The sequence below is a fragment of the Denticeps clupeoides genome, chromosome 3, assembly GCF_900700375.1.
Source record: "Denticeps clupeoides chromosome 3, fDenClu1.1, whole genome shotgun sequence".
Taxonomy (NCBI): domain Eukaryota; kingdom Metazoa; phylum Chordata; class Actinopteri; order Clupeiformes; family Denticipitidae; genus Denticeps; species Denticeps clupeoides.
In genome coordinates, this window is record NC_041709.1 from 15,228,748 (window position 1) to 15,255,631 (window position 26,884).

Below are 26,884 nucleotides of genomic sequence, written 5' to 3' on the forward strand. Positions count from 1 at the left end.
CCACACATGAGGACGGTGGTTTCCTAGCAATTCCCACACACTGCTCCCCCGGTGTCTGTCATGGCTGCCCACTGCTTACTAAGGTGATGGGTTATATGCAGAGGACACATTTTGTTGTGTCACCGTGTGCTGTGCTGCAGTGTTTATCGAATATAGAGCCAAATTATGCCTATTAGTAAGACATTCGTCCAAATATTAGTTCATTGGACACAGGTTTGAAACTGGTGGAAGAAATGTGAGGGGACCATGGGAAAAAAAAGAAGAAATCAAGAAGAAAAATGGGTCACTGTTGAGAAGATAAGAGAGTAGTTATTGATCCTGTAAGATAAAAAGCCAGAAACAGGAATCTCATTATGGCTGTTGCAACCCACATGTTTTTGCTCAACTATCATTAAATCATAATCGGGGGATGGTCCACAGCTATTAATCATTCTTACCAATTTTAGATGCTGGGGGGGGAGATCTGCCTTGATCACAGCTTCTGCATTTCAACTGTCTCAACATCTCAGTCCTGGCTCATTACAGCTTCTCGGGGAATGGTAATATCAGAACTGCCCCTAAAACTGTTACGGTGCTGTCAAGTACATACTTTTATCTTTAGAACTGCAACAGTATGTTGTTTTATGCCCAACAGCTTTTTTGTGCCCCATTTTGTTGTAGACAGACATTGATTTTGACTGTCATACATCTATTTTAAGATCAACAGCAGTGTTGTTGATCTTAGTAGTCTCTAATGGTCTACTTTGGGATCATTTAAAAATGCTGGAAACATTTCTGAATGGATTCATATGATTTTTGTTTGATCACTGAATGGACACTGGAGAGAAAATGTTAATCACAACGAAGGCACAAAAATATCATTAAAAAGGAACAAGTGCACCCAGTTTCATTATGCAGTGCTGAAGAGATGCAATTAGTAAAACTGGCGCAATTAAGGGGTCAATTTAACATTCCACTATTGTGCTGCATTTTCTTTGGTGAGAGAAAAAATTGCTGTGTCGTGTGGGAAAGTGGAACATGATGCTCAGAATGTGCAGCACGCTGGATGTCTGCCATATTAAACACACAAAGAAAGGCGAGGAGTCTTGCTGCAGAGCTCATATCTATTCCAAAGGCCCAGTTTATCACATGGGTCAGGAATTTTGGTAATTAAACCATACGTTGCTGACCATTATAATTTCAGAGGCACTTCATAAAACTTGGTTTAATTTGTGTATCTATCCAATTAAATATTCTTGGCATTTAATCATAAGGACTGCTGTACACAGCCATTCAAAAGTTTATGGTCATTTAGAAATGTCCTTGTTATTCCTTGGGGGAAAAGGGTTTGAAGAGGTTTTGAAAAGAATAATTTATTTTGGTTTTCATAGAGGCTTCCATAAAGTTATAATTATAATAATCAGTGGTGCTTTACTTAAGTTCTCAACCAGAGATGATAAGTACTGAGGAGTCAAAATAAATATGATAAATCTACATTCTATATACAGTGTGACACCCAAGCACACCCAGTAATAACACCAATCTGATCAGAAATGATCCCATTTGTGCATAACATGTTATCCCCAATAATGGAAACAGTGGTTTACAGTAGAGTACAAATTACTATGACATACTATACTATGGCACATATTCCAACCCCAGTAACAATGCAGAACATTGTGGCAGATATTTATATATTTAAAAAAAAGGTACTGCAGACTTCTGTTTTATAATTGCTGAAAGAGGCCAAGCTGACAGGAGTGTCAATAGTACAATAGGGCTGGCAAGCTGGATTACTGTAACAATAGACTGGATGGGGGGCTGGCACACTTCTGTGACAATGAACAGAGAGCAACCTCCAACCGAGAGCAGCAAACCGCCATTCAGCCTGCTCACATCTGTTGGGACGTATCAAAATACAGCCAATTCTTTCATCCAGAATTATTTGGGGGAAGTTTTCTTGGCACTATACAAGACGTTGGGAGGGTTTGACAAATGTCTGACGAACATAAATTGGAATGCTTGAACAAAAGTGCTGATAATCTCGATCCAAAAGGAAATGGAGGAGGAAAGCGGAAACGGGCAAAGTAGATGCATTAGTGTCATCAATCACTACGAGATCCTCACACATTTAAATTTGATAATACAAACATGACTGAAATAATTACGCGGCAACAAAATTAACTGGGTGGGTAGTTAGCGCCTACTTTAGAAAATAAAGGCAAGCGGTCAGGCCCTCAATCCCAGACAAACATGGTGGTCTTCTAGGTGAGTGCCGGCTAAGCTCCTGAGGTGCTTGGGGTCAGCAGCTGATTCATCAGCAGTGTAATTTGTCAGCGCGGCACGGCACACCGCCACTTAAGAGACACCACCAGCAAAATTAACTGCTTCTGTGCAGTAACCCAACACCCGCTTAAGATGAGAAAAGCATGACCACAACACCACAGCTATAGGATGTGCACGTGGTGGCGGCGGCAAAGCGGTCCTGTAACTGAAAGGTTGCAAGGATCCACACAATGATCCCCGCATGCCTTTCATGGCTGCCCACTGCTCACAAGGTGATGGGTTAAATGCTGAGGACACATTTTATTGCATGCACCGTGTGCTGTGCTTGCGGCTATCACAATGACAAAAACAATCGCTTTCAGTTCTAATTGTTTGAGAGAAACAATTACAAGCATCTTGTTTTTAACAAAAAAAAAAAATACCCTACCACCATATATCTATGACCCACCAACAAGCAATCTGAAATCTAAATAACACGTGAACGGGAATGGAAGTGATGGGTCAACTGCTGAGGACACATTTCATTGCATGCACCATGTGCTGTGCTTGTTGGTATCACAACAACAAAAACAATCACTTTCACTTCTAATTGTTTGAGACTGATCTCAAAATCTCTTTCACATCGCTGCTTCCGTCTCTAAACCGCGACGGTGCGTTGAACAGCCTTTAACTGGTTCAGGAGTCCCTAATGAACCAGCATAAGCTGCCTCTGCTTAATCGTATTAAGTCAGGCAACAGTATGGGCTGGTAAGTCAACTGGGAGAAGATTTTAAAAATATAATATTCTGTCCATTAACAGTACACAAGGCAATTTTAGGAGCCGCTTGAAGCAGTGAAAGGAGGTGAAAGATTGTGAATTACCCCTTGGCCTACTACAGCCTACACACACACACACACACACACACACACACACACACACACACACACACACACACACACACATAACTTCAGATCTAAGGAGGAGCTCTAGGAGATCTGAAGCTCATTAAAAAACATACACTCTGCACCGCAAGGCAGGTGAGACCTGAATGTGCGAATGCATCCTCATGCTGAATCTGCATGCTGCAGTTTCTGTTGAATCTCAATTTTCCCTCCAAGAGACTTTTTTTTTCCATGACTCATCAGGAACTTGAGTAGAGAAGACACTGGTTCAGAGCCTAGAAAATACTATATTTTTAAAGAAGGGAGTCAGCTTGTGGGCTATTAATCTGTCTGATGCTCAGACACCAATTTCTCAAGTGTCAAGCAGGAGAAGGTAGGCTCACGGTTTTCTAATAAAATTAATTCAAACGGAGCACCCCACCCACACTGCTACAGAACCTAGAGCCCGTCTACAGATTTAATTTCTGAAGAACATTTATTACAAGAAGACATTTTTAACGTCCAAAAATACACGAAACAACCAAACTCAGAATTTCTTAACAAAAATGCACTTGAATAAAAAAAAAAAAAAAAAGGAACTGGCATATTTGTCGGAATTATCAAAACAGCTTAATGTTGTGGCAGGTCCGTGGAACACGGGGGCAGACGCACAGGGCATCGTGGAGGGGAACAATGAAGATGCAACGGAAGCAGCAAGTAGCACCGCAGTTTGGCACAATCATTGAACCAGCGGGCGCCGGCAGGGTGGCCAACATTTTAATGCTGGTCCTTGGATGTAAAATTAAGGCAAGTGAAATTCTAGGCAAGAGAGAAAAGAATCCGTACGCAGTGAAAAAGATGGTAAAAAACACAGGAGTTCTGAGGAAAAACAACATTCCATAGGCACTGCGGCCCCTCCTCCTAATCTAGCAAAACAAACATCTACAAACATTTATGGCAATTTTCAAAAACAGAAACCTCTGCTGAGTTAATCATAATCTTTCCATGTCCAAATACCAGAATTACCATCCAACCAGGTCTCCTGGCATCACTCACAGATTTGCATCAAGTTTAGTGCTGCTGAGGCGCAGGTTTTCTGCAGGTTTTTATGTGCTGCAGTCTGCAGGAAGTTGCTGACACGCTCAGAATAAGTTCTTAAAATATGTTTTTTCCCCCCCATGCAACCCTATGGTTGCACTCCTCAGTTACCCTGAGGATGTTAAGGCTTCCTTTCGGTACCGCCTCGGCCTGCAAGTTGTCAACGTGTTAACTGTGCAGATGGATGCTTGAACGAATGCTATTTTCTGCTCCTGTCCTCTTCTCTCTGCACCGCACGCCCATTTCATTTTCCCCTCGATAACGGCCGGAGAGAATTGGATGGTAATAAAACACTAGTGACAAGGTGTCATTCAGACCTCAATAATGATAATAAAAACGTGCAATACCTGCGCAGTGGAAATACATTAACTGGGTCTATAATTTACAACACAACAGAAAGGCGCCGCGATAAAACGACGCACCAAAAACTCAAGGCCTTGTTCACCGTTCTGAACAAATCCACTTTGCTCCAGATTACAAAACACTGGAGACATTTGTTTAAACTTGCTGTAGCGGTGAAAGTAACTTTAATGCGGAACGAGAGCAAATTACACTTAACGGCACTGAACCGCAGCCCCCACAGCGCGGCCAACGCGGATCTCTCGACGCTCGTCGACTTTTAATTCGTAAAACGTAGCCAGTGCAGCACCAGGCAACAGCAGTGATGGAAGGCCGCGTCACGTTGCTCCACGAAGAGGTGAGGTTAGGACTCTTTATGACCCTCCTCTAAAGTTGGTCAATGTGCCTAAGTCCACCTCCAGCAGCTGTTTCTAACACCGGGGCGCAAACCAAGTACAGCAAGAATGCCCCCCACTGCGGACTGGGACATTAGCATCCGGAACCATTAATCATGCTGAGGTGTTAATGACAAGGGGGCATAACGGTGTAAGATTAAAGGTGGAGGATTCGTTATTTTGCAGCGGCCACGCCCAGTTTGTACGACGCAGAGTTATATAATTGGAAAGGTGCAGGCCCGGTGATGCCTCAGGCATTCTCACAGCATATATCTACATCAAAGCATGGCCCTACAAGCAAAAACATGAGGCGGTGAGAGAGAGAATCCAGTAGTGCGGATTCTCCAGGTGCGGGGCGGAGAAATGGGGCGGGAACGTGAGACAGCTGGAGCACCGGGATGCGTGTGAACTCCGACCTCCCGCGGGGAGGCAGGGAAGGGCGGGGGGCTGGTAGAGAGGAAGGGAGGCAGATAGCACAGCGCTGGGAAGTGGGTTATTTTCAGGGGACTCCACCGCTGTAAAGGAACAAAGCCCAGGTGGGGGGGTGAAGTGTAAAATTCCAGGCAGGGATTTTCCTCCACATCCTGCAAACATCTCCGGACAAGAAATAATAAATACAGAAATTAAATACAGAAATAAGAAGCAGGTGGGTCGTGGACATGTAAAAATATTCCACTTCCTGTGGGACAGTACAACCAAACTGGGACTGATTATTCAAGACAAAACGGGCTATAGAACACATAAAGAGACTTAGTCCTGACCAAAGGATTATTCGGGCATCTGGGAATTTGGCACTTGGGCCATAACAGAGCAAGAGAATGAGAACCCACACCAATCTGCAATCACTACTGTACTTGTGCTATATTTAACCCTGAGTGCTCAATTATTATTTCAGAACACAAAGGGCTTCCCGGTCTTGATTCTGCTCGGGCCCGCGTCGGTGATAAGGTCCCCAATTTCTGAAACATAAAAGTGGAGACGAAACAACCTGGAACTGCGTTCGGCAGCTTGCCCACCGGCGTCGGCTATGGTCATCAGAACGACCCTGGTAACTACACACAACAGAAGCCATCACGCCTGAATCTCCCTGGGAGAACTCTGGCCAAAAACGCACGACTTTGCATCTCTCAGGTCCATCCTAAAGGCTACAAAATCACGGTGTGATCACCACCGCCTGCAGACGAGAACCTTCCAGCACAAAAAAATAGCATTTACTATCCCGATGGAGACAGACACCGACAGCAAGGACGTTCTGAGCGGACACGAGATCACTATTATTTTTACATTTACAGCATTTATCAGACGCCCTTATCCAGAGCGACTTACAATCAGTAGTTACAGGGACAGTCCCCCTGGAGCAACTTAGGGTTAAGTGTCTTGCTCAGGGACACAATGGTAGTAAGTGGGATTCGAACCCGGGTCTTCTGGTTCATAGGCGAGTGTGTTACCCACTAGGCTACTACCACCCTAGTAGCTATTTTAATTTCCTTCTTAAGGAAAGGTTCTAGTTATTAATTTTTAACATAAAGGACGATTTAGGATGTATCGTAACACGATGTATCGTTACTATCGAAACGAGCTTCGCTTCCATTCCAACTGTTGCTTCCCTAATCGGCACTCGTGTCGACGTGTCGTTGTACAGCATACATCTGGTTGCGTAACTCGGATAGTTCAGCTAGAAATCAACAACAACAACCAAACACACCCACGGGGAACTCGCTTACCCGACTGAACCAGACGCTGAGCTGCGTCTGGGACAGCAGCGCGAAGAAGAACCTGTGGGAGCTGGGCTGGATGTGCAGCGGCTCCTCCTCGCTTCTCAGGGGACAGAGCAGCCTGCGCGGCCAGCCGGTTAAGAAATACATGGCGGCCAGTCCGACTCGCGAAACGGCTACAGTCCGACCGGCGAGCGCATTAACAGTCCCGACGGGCGTCGCGTTCGCAAGCCGGGAGCGACGCTGGCGCCAGTACCGCTAGCACGTTAGCCTTCTCGCTCCGGCTGTGGTGGGGAGGGAAACGGTCAGCAGCGGCGCCGTGGGGTCTCCGCGGAGCTCTGCGGCACCAGCCTACTGCGTCGCGCCCCACAAAGCCATCGTGCGAACCCGTCTGACCGAGCGCGGCGCGTTTCCACAGCGAGTTCGGCGAAGGATGTGCTCTCCTGTGCGTCCCGACGTCGCCATCTTTAGCCGTTCTATTTATCCGCGATCCGATTCGCTGTCCCCGGCGGGGCCTCTCCGCCCTGCGTGAACTTCGGCGTCGAACGAGAACTCGGTCGTGACGTCATCTTCTCTCAGCCGCTGGAGCTCTGCCGCCACCTGGTGGACGGATTTGGCGGAGGCTGCAAAAACAAAGCCTTACCGAATTCTACGGATACTTTTGCATGTGTAACAGTGAGTTAAGGAAGACGTAGATTTGTATGTCAAAGTAGATACTGCAATTTTTGGAGGGGTTAGATGAGTGCAAGTAAAAGTTTGCTTTTTGCATAATGTTTCTAAAGTGTAGGAAGGGGTGTATACCATGTGTACTGCTAAAGGAATCCCGTTGCAACTGTGGCCTGAGGTTTTGGTCAAGTGGTAATGTGTGCAATTGGTTGCTCTGTCAAGTTGTTATTTAAGCAGAATTTAAGGCTTTAATTCCACAAAACCACCAAAAACATTGTTGTGCAACAGCTTTAATTTAAACGACAGCCAGAGCCCTCAACTTTGGTTTTTCTTTTGGATTTACAATACAATACATACTTTAAACAAAGCAACATAACAGATGGCTTAACTATTTTCTGCGGCACTGTGCTCTGCCTCATTAACCATTTAAATGTGTTTTAGTTTGGTGAAAGGTTGTGAAATAGTTTGGTATTGTATGCTTTTTATATACGTCCACTAGAAAAGTGTGACTAATCAATTTTCAAATGTCAAATAAATAGAGACGAATTCATGTAACTTCCCTTCACAGCAGTCCTTGTTCCTTCTAAAAATGATCAGCGCTGTCATCCTTATTCATCTTCTATTGGTGTCGAACATAAGGTGCAATGAACCAGGAAGTGCAAAATGAAACAACGCTGTCATGAGAATGATGACAAGAATGATGTGTTTCCCCCAGCTGCTCTTTAATGTTGTGTAACAAAGTAAAATACGCGATCTTTCACAGAACTTTCGGATAAGGCAGTTTTTCAGAGTGGCTTTCCTGGCCATGATTGCGCTGCAGATTTTTCACTTTCATATGGTCATGTGTCCTAAACTGTCAACATGTTAAAAAGAGGAATTTAAAAAGTCCCTTACTCTCCAAACTGATCATAAGTTTATCATCATCTGATGGGAAGCAGATTTTCCTCATACAGAGTTTATTTAAAACCATTGAGGTTTACATCTGAATTTACCACAGCACGGACTTTTCAAATTCAGATTACTGTCATCAAATGAGACTAATTATGTATCTAGTAACAGTTATTAGCAACAACTTGTGCCTAATTATTTATGCATTTACATTTACATATGGCATTTATCAGACGCCCTTATCCAGAGCGACTTACAATCAGTAGTTACAGGGGACAGTCCCCCTGGAGCAACTTAGGGTTAAGTGTCTTGCTCAGGAACACAATGGTAGTAAGCGGGATTTGAACCCGGGTCTTCTGGTTCATAGGTGAGTGTGTTACCCACTAGACTACTACCACTGCCATTTCGAGAAACTATTTCATACTAAGGAAGACAAGAAAGAAGCCAAATATCATTTTAAAAGTGAAGCTGTCAAGGTTAAAGCAGTACAGGAATTATACAAACTGATGTTATCACTGACGAGCAGATTACAGTGTGATCAGATACTGTAAAAAGGGGCTGACAAATTTCAACACCTTTGGCTACTTCATTTTTAACTTTGCCGGAACTACTGTACGGTGCCATTTGTCGGTGGTTTCTAGGAATGATTCTGTATTTGAAACTGTGAACATTTGCATGAGTAAGCATGTGAAACTATTTGACCTAATGCTCACAAGAAGAGTGACACAGCCTGAAGAGATCACTGCATATATATATATATATATATATATATATATATATACACACACACACACACACACACACACACACACACACACATATATATACACATATATATACACACACACACACACACATATATATACATATATATATGTGTGTGTGTGTGTGTGTGTGTGTGTGTGTGTGTAAAAGTGCCTGTCAACACACAAAAATACTCTAAACTGACCTCTTGACATTGGTTAAAAGCTTTTGCAGTTATGTTCAGTTACAGCTGACATGTTAGTTGTGTCCCGGCCTGAAACCAGGCTTTTCTGTGCTACATGCTTATGTTGTTTGCACTAGACAAATATAAAGTGAACAATATGTCTTAGCTTGCAAGTCCTTGTTTTGTAATTTTCAGACTTCAGGTGTCTTCATCTGTGTAAATTCTTGTGAAGAAACATCACCTTCTCGGATCTCCTCTCCAGGTTTTGGCACTGCCCTTGGCATGCAGTGATTAGAAGTCCACACTTCGGCGAGTTCCTCATGAAACTGTGGAGCCACTCGTCTGTCTCTTCACAACCTTCTGTATAACCGTCCAGGATGAGTAAGCTGTCGGCAGTCTCCATGAGAAGGATCAGCAGGTCCTCGGCCGCAAGTCCCGTGTCCACGGTCAGGTCTGAAATCACTTGCTGGAGCAGGTTGCCCTTTGCCTGCTCACAGGCCACTAACACAACTAGCTGGAAATGTGCAGTAAAAAGGTGCCAGTTTCTGTCTTGAGCCCAGGAAAGAGCCAGATGCTGGGCTATGAAGGTCTTCCCACCAGGATTCCCCTCCAGAACAACGGTTTCCCCACTTGCTGGTAGGACCTGGCAGGGGTCCACTGGCTGGCCATCCCTTCAGGTGATAACATGAGATGTTAGCTAACAGTGCTGTGGAGGAGGACGTGCCAGTGTAGTAGCATGTGCAGTGGAAATGTGGTATCACTTTAAGGTCACAGCATGTAGTTTATGAAGTATTATGTAGGCTGTGACTAACCTGGTGTGAAATAGATGTGAAAACACCTCCTCGGGGAAAAAGCCGTGCTCCGCCGTCTTATCTCGGAAACTATTTGTGTAATGCTTCTTCAGTGCCACGCGCAGCATTTCCATTTTATCCTTAAACACTTGGAAACAGAGTCACAATCTAATTTCAGTTTCAAGAAAAACAAGTTTAGACAAATATGTTGTTCAACATGGGCTAGAATTTCACTGAATTGCAAATGCATCTGCTCAGGTGCAAGCCCAGAGAAGAAAAATGAGTGCCACAAAGACCCTCATTTTCATAGCTGGTTTTGTTAATCTTGTTAGTACCTATGAATGCAGGCCACTTAGTGGCCTCGGTAACTCACCTTCATCGTACAGGCTGAATTCTTGAGTTGGAAGGCCTAAGGTGAAAATATTAATTGTTGCAAAGGTTATAAAATAATATATAACCCCTGTATGACCACAGAGTTCAGACTTACATGCAAACGATGGGTCACAGACTTTGTCAGCTGTTAAGATTCTGGGACTTTGGAGTTTCTTAACTTTAGCTCCTGAAATTAGAAAGTCTCACACTTGATCCCACATTATTCCAGCATAATAACAACTAGTTAAAAATGATGAACGAGAATCAAGAACGAGAAAACGTGAATTTCGTTTACAGCAAGTACATTCTTGTAACCACAAACTTTTGCACAATGTCAAAGTTCCCCAATTCCGTTACATCTAAAAACCAAGCTCTTAGTAAGTTACCTTTAAGCTTCCAGTAGAGGAAAGCGGCTGCTGATATAATAGCTACAATGGCTATTAATGATGCGACAACCGATGCACTCAGAACTGAAGACCTGCTTGGCAGATCTGTGGAAAACATAACAAAAAAAAAATCTGAAATTTACTTTGTCTATCGTACAACACAATTGGCCTCACCACAGGGCACTCACACACACAACATTCGCTCACACACTCACACCTACGGCTACTTTAGAGTCGCCTGTTCGACTTGTGTATATGCCTTTGGATGGTGGGAGGAAACCGGAGAACCCGGGGGAAACCCACGCCAGCCGGTATTCGAACTCAAACCTTGGAGCACCCAACTACCCAGACCTACCAGAACTACCCAAAAAGGCAACCAAAAAAGAGGTAAGCATATTGTAAAGCATGTCAGTATCAATAAAAGCAGAACAAAGACACAAGCAGATGAAATGAAACTGATTAAAGAACGAAACTTACTATTTAAATTGTAAGCGCTGTAGATACAGCAAAAAGCCAAGAACAGTAGCACCAAGACAATAAGCTGTAGAGACAAACTGGCCAAAAACCGTCGACATTTTCCATTTCTATTCATCAGATACGGACAATGCACTAAAAATACAGGACTCACAAATTCAAAGGGGATATGGGAAATGTGTAGTTACTAGGAACCATTCATGGATTTTTCCTAGTTGCCTTTTCAGATCTAAATTTCCAGACTAGCACACAGCCTACAGGGGAAGAAAAGGGGAATACACGAGGTTCAGGTCCTGTCCAGGTAGGTAAAGGTGAGGGAAAATCCATTTCTTGGCATGTGAGTGATGTTCCATTTAAGTCATGAAAATACCACGGATGCTGTGCTTCTGAAACCTACCAGTTCTTCTCACTTTTGAAGTTTTGATGTTTTTTTTATTTTGCACACAGCCCTCCATTAAGTAAAGTGGGGAGAGCCACCGATCACAAACCGAGGCAACGCACCTGCGCCAGTGAACGTGGCGGATGGATTTGGAAGAGCGTGCTGGAGGAACGTGCAGGTGTAGCTGGCATCGGCCGCACGCTTCACCACAACGCTGCTGGTGACGTTGAAGCGGTGGTCGGCGGCCGCCACGGCTGTGGTGTCGGATCTCAGCGTGATGCTCCGCTTGTCGCTTTTTTCTTCTTTCCAGGCGACTGTTGCGTTAGGATAGCCGTGGGATTCACAGGACAGCTGGAACAGCCCATCTCCCACGCTCCTGACACTTCTCTTGATGGCTGTGTAAGCAGCTGGGACACACGCGCATTTGATGGAACGTCTGGAACATTTGACCTTACCTTCGATTGTTACTTTAGAAATGACGTCATCCACTGACCTTTGACGGTGAGAGATGTCTGTGCAACGTCAGCTTCTCCTGTTTCTATGAGGCACTGGTAGACGCCCGTGTCATTAATGTTTAGGTCGGAGAGGAGCAGCGCGGCGCGGCCCACTCTCAGGTCCTCCTTCACGAGCTGCACCCGTCCCCTGAACCACTTGTCCTGGAACCTGTCATCCTCCCGACCGTTCTGTAACCGGAAGACCTCCATCTCAGGAGAAGGTCTGATGCGGCGCCAGATTACAGTTGGGTCCCCGTTGCCAGGGGGGTATCTACACACCATTTTGACATCATGCTGGAACTGTCCCTCGTAGAGCGGACTCTCCACCTCCACGGTGAACAGGGCTGAGGACAGCGGCGTGACACACGCACATGAGTGACAGCTCAGTCATGGGTGACACATCGATCGAGATGTGCCAGATGACCTCACACTCACAGTGACGTGGTTCCGAACAGGACTAGCGATGGACAATATTGGATCTGAGACCACGAATCGACCAAGCAGTTGAGTTGTGAACCCAGCTGCTTGGTTGAATCCACATTCTGGTCTGGAGTTGAAGGATTGTCCCTCACCAGAGCTGACCAAGCATGTGTGTGAGAAGAACATTTTAAAATACTGTACCTGAAATCCCCGACCAAATAAAGATATGAAGAATCGAGAAGAATACTCTGTCCATCTGACCTAGAATGGGGAAAAGGAAGAAGCAACCCTGTGTAAGTCACATGCCATTCTGCAGTGCACGGTCACCCCGGTCACAAACTGCCCTGTCACCACTAACCCTGACATTCGAAATCTGACAGAAGAGTCATGTAAGTTATACGATGTTCCTGGGACAATCCTTGGAAAGCGTAACAGCTCGGCAAAAGAACGGGCAGAGAAGGAAAGCGCGTAATCGGTAACGAACAGCGGACCCGAGTCTTACCGGCGCGCTGGAGTCGCAGCGAACGAGTCATCTTCAGTCGGTTCGCGACAGCGACAGCGACAGCGACAGCACTGTCGTGCATCTGGGATTTCTGGCCACGCCTCCCAAGTACTTTCTTTTTCCAGTCGTCTCTTTTACGAAGGCTTTTTTTTTCGCCATCCGGATGTTGCTTTTACTTTGCTTTTAATATAATATGTGACCGCGTTTCTGTTCCGTAGCGGATGACGTGACGTGCTGATGATAAAATGTCGTTTTTTTATTGGTATCTTCAGGGCTGGATTTTCGGTTTATTGCAGGATGCGGGTTATTTGGCGCGGTCTACTCTTTATGTGCGTTTTTTCGGTGCACTTCTTCATGACGTTTCTTCCCCTTGGCACCAATTTGCTTCCTTTACAGGAACTCCAGTTGGGCAATAATCCCAGAAAGAAACAGAAAGGAAGGAATTTTATTTTTATTTTACTGGGGGAACTGAACTGTTATACTGGTTTAACTCAAATCGGCAGCTACAAGGAACTGGCCCGTAAGTGTTTACCCATATATTGAAATGTAATAAAGTGAATAAAGTGAACCTCCCTCCCTACTGTACCTCCCTCCTCTGCTGTTTCCTCCTTCGTTGAATCTAGTCGCATTCTAAACTTGACTCTAAACTTGAAAGTGAAGTGATTGTCATTGTGAAACTGCAGCACAGCACACACAAAATGGGGGGACGGAACCTTGCTTAAGGGGAGCAGAGCAAGGTCATCATATCCAGACAGGCGGTTAGAGCGCATCCGGAAAGTATTCACAGCACCTCACTTTTTACAGCCTTATTCCAAAGTGGATTAAATCTATTTTTTCCTCAGAATTCTACACTCAACACCTCCAAATGTGGACCTGATTTGGAAAGGCACACATCTGTCTATATAAGGGGTGTCAGAGCACAAACCAAGCAATGAAAGTTAAAGGGATTGTCTGTAGACCTCCAAGATGGGGTTGTCTCGAGGCACAAAACTGGGGAAGGTTACAGAAACGTTTCTGCTGCTTTGAAGGTCTCAACGAGAACAGCGGCCTCCATCATCCGTAAGTGGAAGAAGTTCAAAACCACCAGGACTCTTCGTAGAGCTGGCTGGCCACATAAACTGAGCAATCGGCCGAGAGATCTTAAAATGGCTGTGCACGACACGTCCCACCCAACCTGATGAAGCTTGAGAGGCGCTGCAAAGAGGAATGGGCTAAACTGGTGGGCAGCCATGACACTGCTTGTCATGGCTGCCCACTGCTCACTCAGGGTGATGGGTTAAGTTACAGGGACAGTCTCCCTGGGTTAAGTGTCTTGCTCTGGAACACAATAGTTGTAAGCGGGGTTTGAACCTTCTGGTTCAACTTTATTGTCATTGAAAACAACCTACAATTTGGTTTTACAGTGATAATTTATATAATATATAATAAATTCCATAATAATGGTGGCCTAGTGGTTAAGGAAGCGGCCCCGTAATCAGAAGGTTGCCGATCTGCCAAGGTGCCACTGAGGTGCCACTGAGCAAAGCACCGTCCCCACACACTGCTTGTCATGGCTGCCCACTGCTCACTCAGGGTGATGGGTTAAATGCAGAGGACAAATTTCACTGTGTGCACTGTGTGCTGTGCTGCTGTGTATCACATGTGACAATCACTTCACTTCACTTTATTATAATACAGTGTCTTTGTAAAGTACAAACAATGATCTATGCTAGCAATCTTCAGTGCAATAAATAAATAAAATATGCAGAATATTGTAGCAATAAAACATTTTGCAGTCACACGACCAAAGAAATTAGTTACAAATTTTAACTTACAATTTAGAAATTTATAGTGACTAGTGTAACTATATTTATAGTGACCATGTTTGTAAACATAAACAGAAATTTTGCGAGTGCAAATTGTCCATAGAACAGTATCTGCTTTACTAAGGCAGCGATGTTGGTTGACAGTCCTTGTGTGTGTCTGGTTGTTCAAGAGTCTTGGTTTGTGGGAGAAAGCTGTATCGCAGTCTGGAGGATTGGGCTGTGATAGCGTCTCCTGGACGGGAGGAGAGAAAATAGTTCGTGCAAGTGGTGTGAGGGGTGAAGCACGATGCAGGAGGCCACACTGATGGAAGATGTCCTGTAGCAGAGGAAGAGATGCTCCGATGATCTTGGCAGATAAGCGAACCAAGATAAATTAACAAACAAACCATCTAGTGTGTTGGTGTTTTAAGTAGTAATGTTCAATTAACCACTTCTGTTGTGGTGGCTATATATTGACTCCCAAGCAGGACTAATGTAATCTTGTTTGAATAACATCCCTTCTGCTGCAGATAATCTGTTATTTAGATGTAAATGTTTATAACTCCATTATGTGCATTCATAAGCCCGAACAAGGATTTACATTAACTCCAGTTATTAAATGATCTTAACCAGAGCGACTTACAGTCGGAAGCCTTTGTTTCACTTAACAAGCCTATTCAAGGCAGGACTGAGGTGAAACCAACCTGGACAATACATTTGTGGGCACAAGCCAACTTCCCTCAGAAAGTTCTGTGGATGCAGAATGAAACATCTCTACATTACAGAAAGAAAGTCCAGTTGCCATGACTCAACTTTCAGACAAATTCAGCTGGATGACTGAGAATCTTCACAGACTTACAGTCAGAAGTTACAGGGACAGTCCCTCTGAAGACACTCAGGGTTAAGTGTCGTGCTGAGGGACACGATGGTAGTGCATGGGATTTGAGCCTGGGGTTTCACACCGAGTGTGTTACCCACTAGGCTACTAAGCACACAGACACCATTCAGATGTAGACAATGCTATTTAAATTATTTAACACATTCCCACTCTGAAAATTTCATCCATATATAAAAATACATTCATTGTATGATTAGAAAATACTCAGGTATAATCAGGAGAGAATGGCCTGTAGATGGAATACTATATGCAAGGTTTTTCATGTTAATGGGTCATTTCTGCAGAGCAAAATTTTTATTTTAATTTTATTTAATATTTTTTTTGTCACTTGCTTCTGGATTTTTATTCAACTGCTTTAGAAATGTTAAACATATAAAAAATCCCTAAATGTTCAACATTAGACATGTAGAAGTGCAGTTAGGTTAACTAAATTTAACATGTAATCTTCATTAAGAGGATTGGTAGTAGCCTAGAGGGTAACACATGAACCAGAACACCCCTAAGTCACAAGTTCAAACCCAGCAGCGTCTTAAACAGTGTCACTTGTGAAAGTGAAGTGATTGTCATTGTGACACACCGCAGCACAGCACATGGTGCACACATTAAAAATGTGTACTCTGCATTTCACCCATCACCCTTGGTGAGCAGTGGGCAGCCATGACAGGCGCCCGGGGAGCAGTGTGTGGGGACGGTGCTTTGCTCAGTGGCACCTCAGTGGTGCTGTGGCGGTCCGGTATTCGAACCGGCAACCTTCTGATTATGGGGCCGCTAGGCCACCACTGCCTGGAAACGATGGCGAACGACGACGTGCAAGTATTGCGCTTCTTTTCCCTGTAATTCGTAGACGCTCCAGTAGGCGGCGCTGAAGTCGCGGCGTCTCGCTGTAAATCTGCGATCTCCCGGCCGGAGGAAGAAAAAAGAAAGCCAACCCTTTCACAACCCACGACGGTCGCAATTTGTCATCTGAAGGAAAAGGGGCTCGTCGCCATTTCTGCACACGCGGCCGCTTGCGTGCAGAAGCCAGACGGTTTAATTAAGCGACTGTGAAAGTAAACTTTCCAGAACTGCGTGAGGTGGGAGGATTTCTTTTCTCTTCCCCCTTCATCCGATCGTCAACGTGAGCATACAGATTACACGACAGTGGGCGCTGCTGCGAACGTCCTTGTAGGCATCTGCGTGTTCACACCAATCATAAACGACAACTTGAACAGATTTTGTTAAGGGAAAGCAGGTAGGTGCGTCGGTTTTGTTAAAAAAAAAAAAAAAAAAAAAGTTCTCACCGCGGCTAATTCTCCAGCGTTCTCACCAGCGTAACTTCATGCTAGCCCTCCTCGTCGTGAATTAAAAAGAAATTGGTCATTAAAAAGGCCGCTGTTGCCGGTCAGTGTGACTGCTTGTGGCTACAAACGTCGCCAGAGAAGCAGGTCTGCTAATTACCAGGCGGCTAGTTAGCTAGCAGCAGGTGACAGGACGGCGACACGTCCTGTCCCCGAGGGAGGGTGACAGGACGGCGACACGGGCTGTCCCCGAGGGAGGGTGACAGGACTCGCCACTTCAGCGGACGTTTAAAGTCCCAAGTTCACAGAACACGATTAAAACACGATTCGGTGGAAACTATTCATCTGTGTGTCAACTCGTCTTCACTCCACAGCAAGGGGACCAACTGTACAAACTAGGAAGGGAAGTTTGTGAACAAATTCGATTTTGGCTTGTAAAGTTTTTAAAGGTTTAAAGATGAGAGGATGAAAGTATGAAGGGGAAGAGTGGAGTCATTGTTAAACTAGTTTATGTACAATTTTAGCCAATTCTATAAAACATTTCACAGCTGAAAGGAAGAGAGGATAAAGTGGAAGAGTGGAGTCTTTGTTAAACTAGTTTAATTATAATTTTAGCCAATTCTATAAAAAAAATCACAGCTGAAAGGAAGAGAGGATAAAGTGGAAGAGTGGAGTCATTGTTAAACTAGTTTAATTATAATTTTAGCCAATTCTATTAAAAAATCACAGCTGAAAGGAAGAGAGGATAAAGTGGAATAGTGGAATCATTGTTAAATTAATTTCGTAAAATTAAAAAAATAATACTTTGGCTTTTATATGCATAGTAAAATTTTAAAGTGATCATGCTAGCATCTAATGCTAATGTCAGCAATGCTAACATCAACAATGCTAACGGGTGGCTCCACAATGCAACATGACATTTGGTGATGTTTAGACCATAATAAAAACCAGCATGTTAACATTCTAATGTTAGCATGCTAACAGCAATAATGCTGACGGGATAACCAGCATGCATCATACAAATTTTTTTTTCATGCTTTATAGCATGTTAATGTTCATGGTATTGGGCGTGGCCACAATGTGTCACGTTAAATTTGGACCATGTTAGCATGTAAATATTAGCGTGCTAACATCAAAAAATGCAGGGCATGGCCACGATGCGTCATGTTAAATTTGATTATGTTTGGACCATGTTCAAAAATGAACATGTTAGCATTGTTTGTACCTTACACATATTAGATATAACCTTACTTTACTTTACAAAGACACCGTTGATCAGTATTCAAATTCTCCAAAACCAAATTATAGGTTGTATTCCATGACAATAAAGTTGACTTTGATTTTGACTTTATTTTTGTCAACCCTAAAAAACTCTTGCTTTAGTTAACGGGGTGTGGTCATGTGAAATTTGGTGACCTGTGGACCATGTTAAAAAATGGGCATGCTAGCATGTTAATGTCAACAATGCTGCATTGTTGCATCACTGTCTGGTTTGGAAACTGCACCGCATCAGACTGCAAGATCCTACAGCGGATAGGAGTCTCTCTTCACTCCATAATGGTCATTTACCACATGCTCTGCATCTGGAAAGCCACCAGCATTGTGAAGGACTCTCCACACAGTCTACAATCACAGGAGATGTAACCTGTGACTGAGTCCGTGTACTCTTCCAGATTGATTGTGTCCCCACATGTGGTAGCCTCCCTAGATGTCCCAGTCTGTTGAGTTGAAGCAGTCTTGGACAGCTGAGACCATTGTGGGCTGCTCTTGTGGGCTGCTTTAGTGTGTTTCAGCAGGGACCTGTACAAAGGGACCATTAACACAGTGATGTGGTTCAAGTCACCAAGTTGGAGGCGGGGTAGAGCCTTGTAGGCTTCATGGATGTTAGTGTAAACATTGTCCAGACAGTTTCCACCTCTGGTAACAATGTTCACATTCTTAAAGAATTTTGGAACTGCCGGGGTGTGTTGTTTGAAGTTTGCTGACTATCAGGTAGAGCTCAGCTAGTGCCTGGTTAGCATTAGCATTAGACGGGAGATACACAATGACCACCAGCACGCAGCTGTACTCCCTCAGCAGGGAGAATGGCCGCCACTGACAAAGTGGTATCCCTGTCTGCTCAGAAAGGGATCAATCTGTCCATCTGAATGGTCGAATCTGCGATGATATCCTACAGCCATGTCTCAGGGAAAAAGAAAACACATCAGTCTCTCATCACCCACTTGTTGGCATGCTGTAGTTTGATGTAATCTAACTGTTTTCCAGCTGGTTTTCTATGCGCATGCTATCTCTTCCATGTTTTCCCCGCTTTTGTTTCTGATCGTGGCGCTTGCGGTTCGGTAAGGTCTGCTTCGCCAGTCGCCAAAGTAGGCAAAGGCTGTGGAGCTTCTCCATCAGCTCAATTGAGAGTTCAGAATAGTCCTTGTTGTTCCGAAAGTGAAGCAGATTAAACTGTACTATATTCTTTAAATTAAAAGATGAAGATAAACTAAAATTAACATTTAACACGTGAGCTCTGTAAGCCGCAGCCTGCACAGGCACCACTATCCTTCACTCCTCAAAAAGGAGGAGTGAAGGATAGGGGCAAGAGAAGAAAGAAATTAAATGTGGTTGAATTGGTTAAATTGGGTGAATAGGTGAAATCTGTGGTGGTTAGAAGTCTGAAAGTGTGCACAGCTGCATTGTAAAATGCATGTGGTGAACGGGAGAATGGAGTGATAACGAAAGAGTGATAAAGGAGGAGTGGGGTAAAAGAGTGAAACAGAAAATTAAGTTAGGCTCAGATGAAGGTGCGTACCAAGTTTCATGTCAATATGTTGTGTTCTAATGTTATGTCAATATGTTTGTGTTCATTTCCATGAAATAATCATGAAAATAACCGTGACCTATTAAACCCACCAGTAACCCCAAACCCCAGTAACCTTCTCTGAAGGCCAAGCGGATGTTAACAAATCCAGTACCCACCACTACAATGATGTATTTCTAAAATGAGTGATTAATGGATGTCACTCACAATAATTGCTTAATTGCATCAATCATTAAATTAATGACAGCATCAACACAAATCGAAATCAGGTATGAATTAAATTAATCACTGAAACTACACTTTCACAAAGTGCACTCTTTACTGTGATGTTATATTCTTCCAGCTAGAGGGAATAATCCCCCTGTATGCATGAAAGTCGGTGTCTTTGGCACTGACATTGGTTTCTTTCTCCTACAGCACAATGGGCTTCTTAATGTCTAAGTCAATGGATGAGAACATGAAAAAACAGCAGGAGTTCATGCTGCACAATTCAAGATTGCAGGTAAAAAAATTAAGTTTGTTAAAATATAATTTTTCCCTCTTTTCCTTTATCACCTCTCCCGTCTGCAGAAGCACATGAACATGTTTGGAACGGTGGCTTTTCGCTTGGCTGGGTGGCCATTGCTGTTCCTTTTTTATTTTATTTATACATTTTTTGACCATTTGTATTTGATTCATTTGCAGCTTTGGGGCATCAATGTATGCTGCAATATGAAAATCACACGGAAGTCAGGGTAATATGACAGCGTAATGACGCATTCCCAAAAATATTACACTATTTCTCTCCCATATTCCATGGAGAGAAAATGATTGCTAATAACGGCCTGACTGATCACATGCTTCCAAAATTAAGTTTCCCTATCCCTTTGGTTAAGGTCGAGTCAGTGACTCAGGACTTTGAGGTGATTTCCAAAGATGTTATTTAGTTGGTATTATTATTTCTGCTTTTAGCCACAGTGCAATAAAAAAGGACAACAAAGAATGCCAATGCAGGGTGAAATATCAGACAAGTTTTAGAGTTGTGTACAAATCATGTCAAATCCTCCCTTTTAAGTGAATGTGTGTTTTGCATCTATGCATCCTAAATTTCCCTTTCCCCATCCCATTCCAAGAAGGCATTGGAAACAATTTCCTTTGGAAACAAGTGTCAAAGTTGATTGATATGAAAATGATTTAACCTTTGAACACCCATGGGAGATGTCTTTTTATAGAACGGTGTCTGTCTCTTTATATGTTCTTGAAGATGTCTGAGATATCAACTCTGTAATATCTAAGGTCTTTTAAGGGCATGGCTCACTCTGGGAAGGGCATGGCAGGATAAGTGTAACATGAAAATGTATATTTCTGTCCGTAGGCTGACAGTCTAATGAGCAGTGAGCATCTCAAGACTTTATCTGCTACGCGTCTGAGTTTCTTTTAGTGTCAATTAATGTGTCAAACTTATTAATTGACAGAATCATGTTGTGATGAGCTCAGTGACAACTGGTGTGTGACGCAAGAGATTCAAACGTCTGTCGTCTTTCATTCTTGTCCTCAGCAAGAAGTTCATGTGATGAAAATGTGGCGTTTACTTAAACTAAAATTGGATCTGAACGTGACATTTTAAGAAATAGCAAGATGTTTAAATTGTAGGGTATGTGAATAGGCTGAACAATTAATGAATTAAAAAAAAAAGTCAGATAGGTTGCCACTTTCCTACCGAATCAGAACCATACACAAATGCCAGCACCATATTGCTTTATGTTTTTTAATCTGAGACCAGAATGTTTGGGGGGAAAAAAAACTCCTTACCTCTGACAGAAAGAAGCAAAGCAAAGTCTCTAGCAAAATAATGGATCTGAACTAAATAATGGCTTTAAAATAGCTACAAACCAATAAAAGTGCATTTTGCAGACAGCCAAACATGATAATTGTTTTGTGCATTTTCTCATAAAAATCATGATTTGGTCAATGTCCCCTTTCAATGTGGTTTCATGGTCGGGAAATCTTTACACGTGGATTTTAGGAAAATGTCAGGGCACTTCCTGCTGGATTATGCTATTCTGTTGCTCCACTCCTGTGACATTGGCTGGATGGCCTAGAGCAGTTTTAAATACCTGATTGTAGTGTCATTTCTGTGAGGGGACAATGACAATCTTATCTTGTCACGTTTAGCTTTAACTAGTATGGCATTCCCCATTCAGATACATATTGCCTATTCAGATACCTTTCCTTAGTCTATTGCTCTTCTACCAGTTTCTCAGTCTATATTTTCATGATCTGGAAAGGGTTTATTGGCCCAAATGAATATTAATAATTTAAATACATTATATCTGGAAATAAGCCAGATACTTTCTTATCATGACAATACATTCGATGTCAGCAAAATATTTGTGAATATATCTGTATATGAAATGGTACGTTCATAATAAAAAAAAAAACGACCAGTATAAGGTACCATTTCAAGTTCAAGTTGAGCTTTACTGTCATTTCAGCTACATAATGGTTAGACAGTACATAGTGAAACGAAACAACGTTTCTCCGGAACCTGGTGCTACATGTAACATTTAAACAATTAAACAAAGTTACATACTGACATAAAGTGCACGTGTGCGACACAGAAAAACTGGCTACATAAAGTGCAAACACAGGCAGTGCAAGACTAGCAGTGGAAGAATAACAATACAGACAGTGCTAAAAAACAGTTAAACAAGTCATGAAGGTGCAAATGTGCAAATGCTGCTGTTATAGGAATGTAATTCTAATTTCTGTGAGGTGATCAGCACCCATGACTTTGAGAAGCAGCCCTGTTATTGGAACACATTGTTGTATCATGGTGATAAATGTATGATGTAATTCCTACATGGATTGAGAATTTCTAATGTATAGGATAACGATAATGAATATGAATGTGTGTTGGATCATTACATGTACCCTCATATCAGATTCTGTGCACTTGGACTTGACTTAATCAAATGTAATTTATTCTTAAAATGGAAATACCATGTGTTGATAAGGCAGTGGTATTTACACGATTACTATTTTTATGCCAATAATTTAGAAGCTCCCGCAGACAGAGCTGAATGAGCAGTTTGAAGGCCAAGCGGATGCAAGCAGGTGCTTGCCTGTGGCTGGGTCCTGTTTGGTCCTGTTTTAGAAACCTTTGAGACTCAGGTGTTGGTCTTTCCTGTTGCTCTTTGGGTGTCTAATTACGGTCACAGTCATTTTCACAGTAAAACAGGAAAGAACATTTGTGGGCAGTGTTTTGGATGTTTAGTGTTTGGATGCCTGGAAATGACATGACAGAAAGAAATGCATTACATTTCTCAAAAAGCATATTTTGTCCCCTCCCCCCTTTTCCTACATAACTTGAAAATGTCATTTTGACACTTTTAACAGCCTCAACCATAGACTGGAAATGCATTAATGTTAAAGGGTCTTAGGAACCAGTTCAGTCCAATGAAATCAAAACCACCATTTATCTAAGCTGCAAGCAAAATCCCTGTGTCAAACATTGAATAAATATTGTTGTGTCTCCACAGCTCTGTTATCCTATTATATATATATATATATTTTTTGCTTTGCTTGTAGACTCATTCTTGTTTTCGGAGTTGAGAGTGACCAACCCGCTTGATATGGTGATCCAATTGAGACACTTATCAAATTAGATTGAGTGCACAATTAAGAAATTATCAGAATTACAGTATAGGTGGAGTGGCTCCCTGTGGCTGAGCTGAAAATGCTTCATTATAAGCATGGCTCGTATAGTATGCTGTAGTTATTCACTTCCTCCCAGCCTGCAGCGCTCAACTAGCACCCCTGCTCTCCTATTGGATGGAAGTTGAAGTTGATCAAATGTGTCATTTTAATCAGTGTTTTTATTCTGGGATGTCTGTTCTTAGTCATTATGCGTCAGTGTGGCATCCACAGGATGTCTGGATTTGTTAACTTTTGTTTGTATTCAGCTACTCATCACAGTTTATGTTAAATAGCAGGTAATGTTTTTTTTTTGTAAGACTCACATCTCATTGATTCTCAGACACGACTGATTGATTTGAAAGAAAACGTCAAGGTGGGGGGAGGCATAATGGAGACCATTTGCAAGTGACAGCCTCTAATTTGTCACTTTTATGCAGATTTTGGTGCCATTTAATAGTCTCTGTCTAATGTATTTCCGGGCAACCTTTAAACACTGTAGCACATGCCCCACTTGGCGGAAAATTCAACACCTTTGATTCTCAGCCTCATCCTCTGGTCTGACCTTGTGTGACCGGGAAACTACAATTTGTCACATTCTTTAGCCTCCTTTAACAAAAGCGACCACCTTTGGTTCCCTTGGAATGAAAAGAGAAGGATGGTGAAAGGCCGTCTGCTTTAGTATGAATATTTCTGATTTGATGAGTCTGGAGAATCTTTTATTTGAATTAATAAATACAGATTCAAATGCTTAAGTGGACATTTCGACATAAACTTCTGTCCTTAGCCGTGTTTTTACATCACAAAGCTGCAATGCAAATTAAACTAATAAAACAATCTAGCTGTTTGGATAATCAAGGCAATTAAAGAAGGATCCAACAAAACCTGCTGACCTATTCTCTTTGTGTTACAGGTACACCTCTGATATGTTTTTGAAGAATATTTTATATTTATACTTTACAATGCTGACATTTACTGTAGGCCAGTACTGGTTCCATACAGGTTTGACATGATTACGCTGCATACATTGTTCATGTGTCTAATATGCAAAATTCCATCGGGTCCTAGCTGGAACGGCAGATTATCATGCAGAACCAGATGCGGGAGCGGCAGATGGCCATGCAGATTGCCTGGTCTAGAGAATTCCTCAAGTATTACGGAGCATTTTTCAGCCTGGCCACCTTGGGTCTCACTGTTGGGTCAGTTCACTCAAACATTACATTTTGGTTGCCTGTAGGAAGTATGTTGTTGATTTTGACAAGGAAACAGTGGAGTCTTGAACTTAAATATATTTAACCCTGTATTTAATGTTCTGTCACTACATAACTAGTTATTTTCCAAAGAAGGCACTCAATATCAATATCAAATCTCTTAAAATGTTTTAGATACTTGATTACTGCAGCACATAATGTACCACTGTTGGGAAATGAGTTAGATTATTTTTTTGGGATTAGGAAAGAAAAAGCATTTAACATGAAACACTTTAAGAAAATGATGTGAAAAGAATTTAACAAAAATATTGACATTTCTGTTCTTAACATATATTCTGTAAAATATGATTTTTTTTTATTTTTGAAAACAGTGCTATTAAGAGGCAGAAGCCTGGGCTCTTTGTGCCAGTGGTCCCACTCAGCTTCATCATGGCTTATCAGATGGATATGGCCTACGGGACCCTTGTTTCCCGCATGAAGGGTGCGTCTCACACTTCACCACTCCTTTACTACCTCTATTTAATGTGTTGGATGTTGATGCTGTGGGATAATCAGTACTGTGCCAAGGTGTATTTTTTAAATGTAAATTTATTTATTTATTTATTTATTTTAAGGTCATAAAAACCTTTATTATTGATGTTAAAAGCACAGTGCGTAGTTTTTTCTCTTGCATAACACTAAAAACGTGAAATAAGCAGCCCCAGACTCTGCTCCATAGGTTAATGTCAGGGTTTTAGTAGGAAGATGCACTCGCAGACATGCTGGGTAGGCTGGAGACGGTCAGTGAGCGAGAGACTGGAGATGCAGGCAGAAGAGAGGCAGCTGCAGCCACGGCACGGTGTGCTGGCAATAGCGCTGAACGGCGCGTTCGTGCAGCTGAATGGGTGGAGCGTGGGTGGATGGCGGCGCACCAGTGTACACGGGAAGAGAGAGTTCAGAAAGAGTGAATCAGTCCATCCCAGGGGGAATGCAGCAGAGTAAAAGTTCCATCCTCTTCACGGTTCTTCCCGCTGTGCCATGACAGTTAATCACATTACATTGATGGACAATCATGCTCACCAATGAGATGGGTCCCGAGTTAAAGCCACGCCCACTTAAACACCAGCAAGGTCACTCAATTTGTGGTATGCAACTTAAAACGCAGTTGATATTTCAATATTTCACCTGAAAAACAAACAAAAAAAATCACTAATTAAATTGCAATCACAATATCTGTCAAATCACGATTAGCCATTTTCTTAAAATTGTTCAGTCCTATCATAGTCTGTCTGATGCTCAATTAATTTATAAGGCTAAATGAAGAAAAGCAAACAGAACAGCCAATCAGATCAAATCTCATATCATCCTCTTTAGTGATGTGATGTCATTTGTCCACATTCTTATTTTGTAATTCCACTGTGTCTAGATTTTAAGAATAGTCAGAGTTTAAGCTTTGTATCCCATTGATTTCTCTCTGTATCGTACACCAGTAGAGATGAAGGATATTGAAGGAATTTTGAGTAATTGGATGGATACATTGCAGTAGTTTGTAGATTTGCTGAAAATATTTTATTACTAACGTTGTTTGAGAACACGTTTGTTGTAATATAATTTGTTATAATATAATATAATTATTTTTAAGAAAGAGAATTTTGATTGCAGGGGAGGCTGAGAATATCATGGTTGGTGAGAGTGAACGTTTGGACCTGCCACATGGGACTCCTACATTTGAAAGCATAGAGAATGTACGTCGAGCCAAATCACCTCTCAGCTCCATCCTCAAGTAATGAGATGAGTCTGACCAGAACATCACTTGGCAGGAACCTCATCATACAACAGAGAAGTTAAATTAAATTAAGCTTACATTAACAATTAATGTGCAACTGGTAAATGTACAATTTGTTAACTCCACTGGAGTGCACATTGATTTTTTTTTTGTGTTATGAATAGCTTCTACATATCTTACAGTTTTCTAAGGGACCCCTTAAAGCTGTGCTGGAATAATAATTTGTACCAGAAGGCCGGTGGTGATTGTTGGATATACCAAAGACGCGTGTGATGAATGAAATCCTTGGTGGTGGACACTACGGTGGAATTGGTGTTTGGTGACATCGTTCATATAGAGCGATCCAAGATCCATCCATGCAGTTCAGATTGTCAATTTTATATCTTAAAGAGCAATTAGTAATTAGTTTGTTAAACCAACACGTGTGATAATAGTCTGTATTTGAACTTGATTAAAGTGTGAAAAGTATTGTTGGTGTGTTATGTTACGTGCCAG

At 42.4% G+C, this 26,884-nt stretch overlaps 2 protein-coding genes and 1 long non-coding RNA gene across 10 annotated transcripts in view; 2 read left to right on the forward strand and 1 right to left on the reverse strand.

Annotated features, from left to right (window-relative positions):
- The window catches only part of ric1 (RIC1 homolog, RAB6A GEF complex partner 1), a 38,450-nt gene extending 31,254 nt beyond the window's left edge, over positions 1-7,196 (reverse strand). For all 3 annotated transcript variants that reach the window (XM_028970957.1, XM_028970959.1, XM_028970958.1), the window contains exon 1: positions 6,683-7,196. In XM_028970957.1, the coding sequence (XP_028826790.1) occupies positions 6,683-6,823 (141 nt within the window). In that variant the 5' untranslated portion in view covers positions 6,824-7,196. The remainder of the gene's footprint in view (positions 1-6,682) is intronic.
- Positions 7,197-9,153: 1,957 nt separating this feature from the next.
- LOC114785155 (uncharacterized) lies at positions 9,154-15,202 on the forward strand. Of its 2 annotated transcripts, none has more exons than XR_003749017.1 (5): positions 9,154-11,489; positions 11,626-11,777; positions 11,868-12,058; positions 12,136-13,493; positions 14,949-15,202. It is a non-coding gene; the product is annotated as an uncharacterized LOC114785155 (long non-coding RNA). The 2 variants fall into 2 exon arrangements; XR_003749018.1 differs by having other exon boundaries at positions 9,154-11,479.
- A 1,166-nt stretch (positions 15,203-16,368) lies between these two features.
- On the forward strand, positions 16,369-26,857 carry plgrkt (plasminogen receptor, C-terminal lysine transmembrane protein). 5 transcript variants are annotated; one of them, XM_028970962.1, is made up of 5 exons: positions 16,369-16,464; positions 20,156-20,240; positions 24,482-24,612; positions 24,996-25,105; positions 26,266-26,857. In XM_028970962.1, the coding sequence occupies exons 1-5, from the start codon at positions 16,415-16,417 to the stop codon at positions 26,388-26,390; spliced, it is 501 nt and encodes a 166-aa protein (XP_028826795.1). In that variant the 5' UTR covers positions 16,369-16,414; the 3' UTR covers positions 26,391-26,857. The 5 variants fall into 5 exon arrangements, with proteins under 5 accessions (XP_028826795.1, XP_028826799.1, XP_028826797.1 ...); XM_028970966.1 differs by lacking the exon at positions 16,369-16,464 and adding an exon at positions 16,499-16,772; XM_028970964.1 differs by lacking the exon at positions 16,369-16,464 and adding an exon at positions 16,501-16,728.
- The last annotated feature ends 27 nt before the right edge of the window (positions 26,858-26,884 follow it).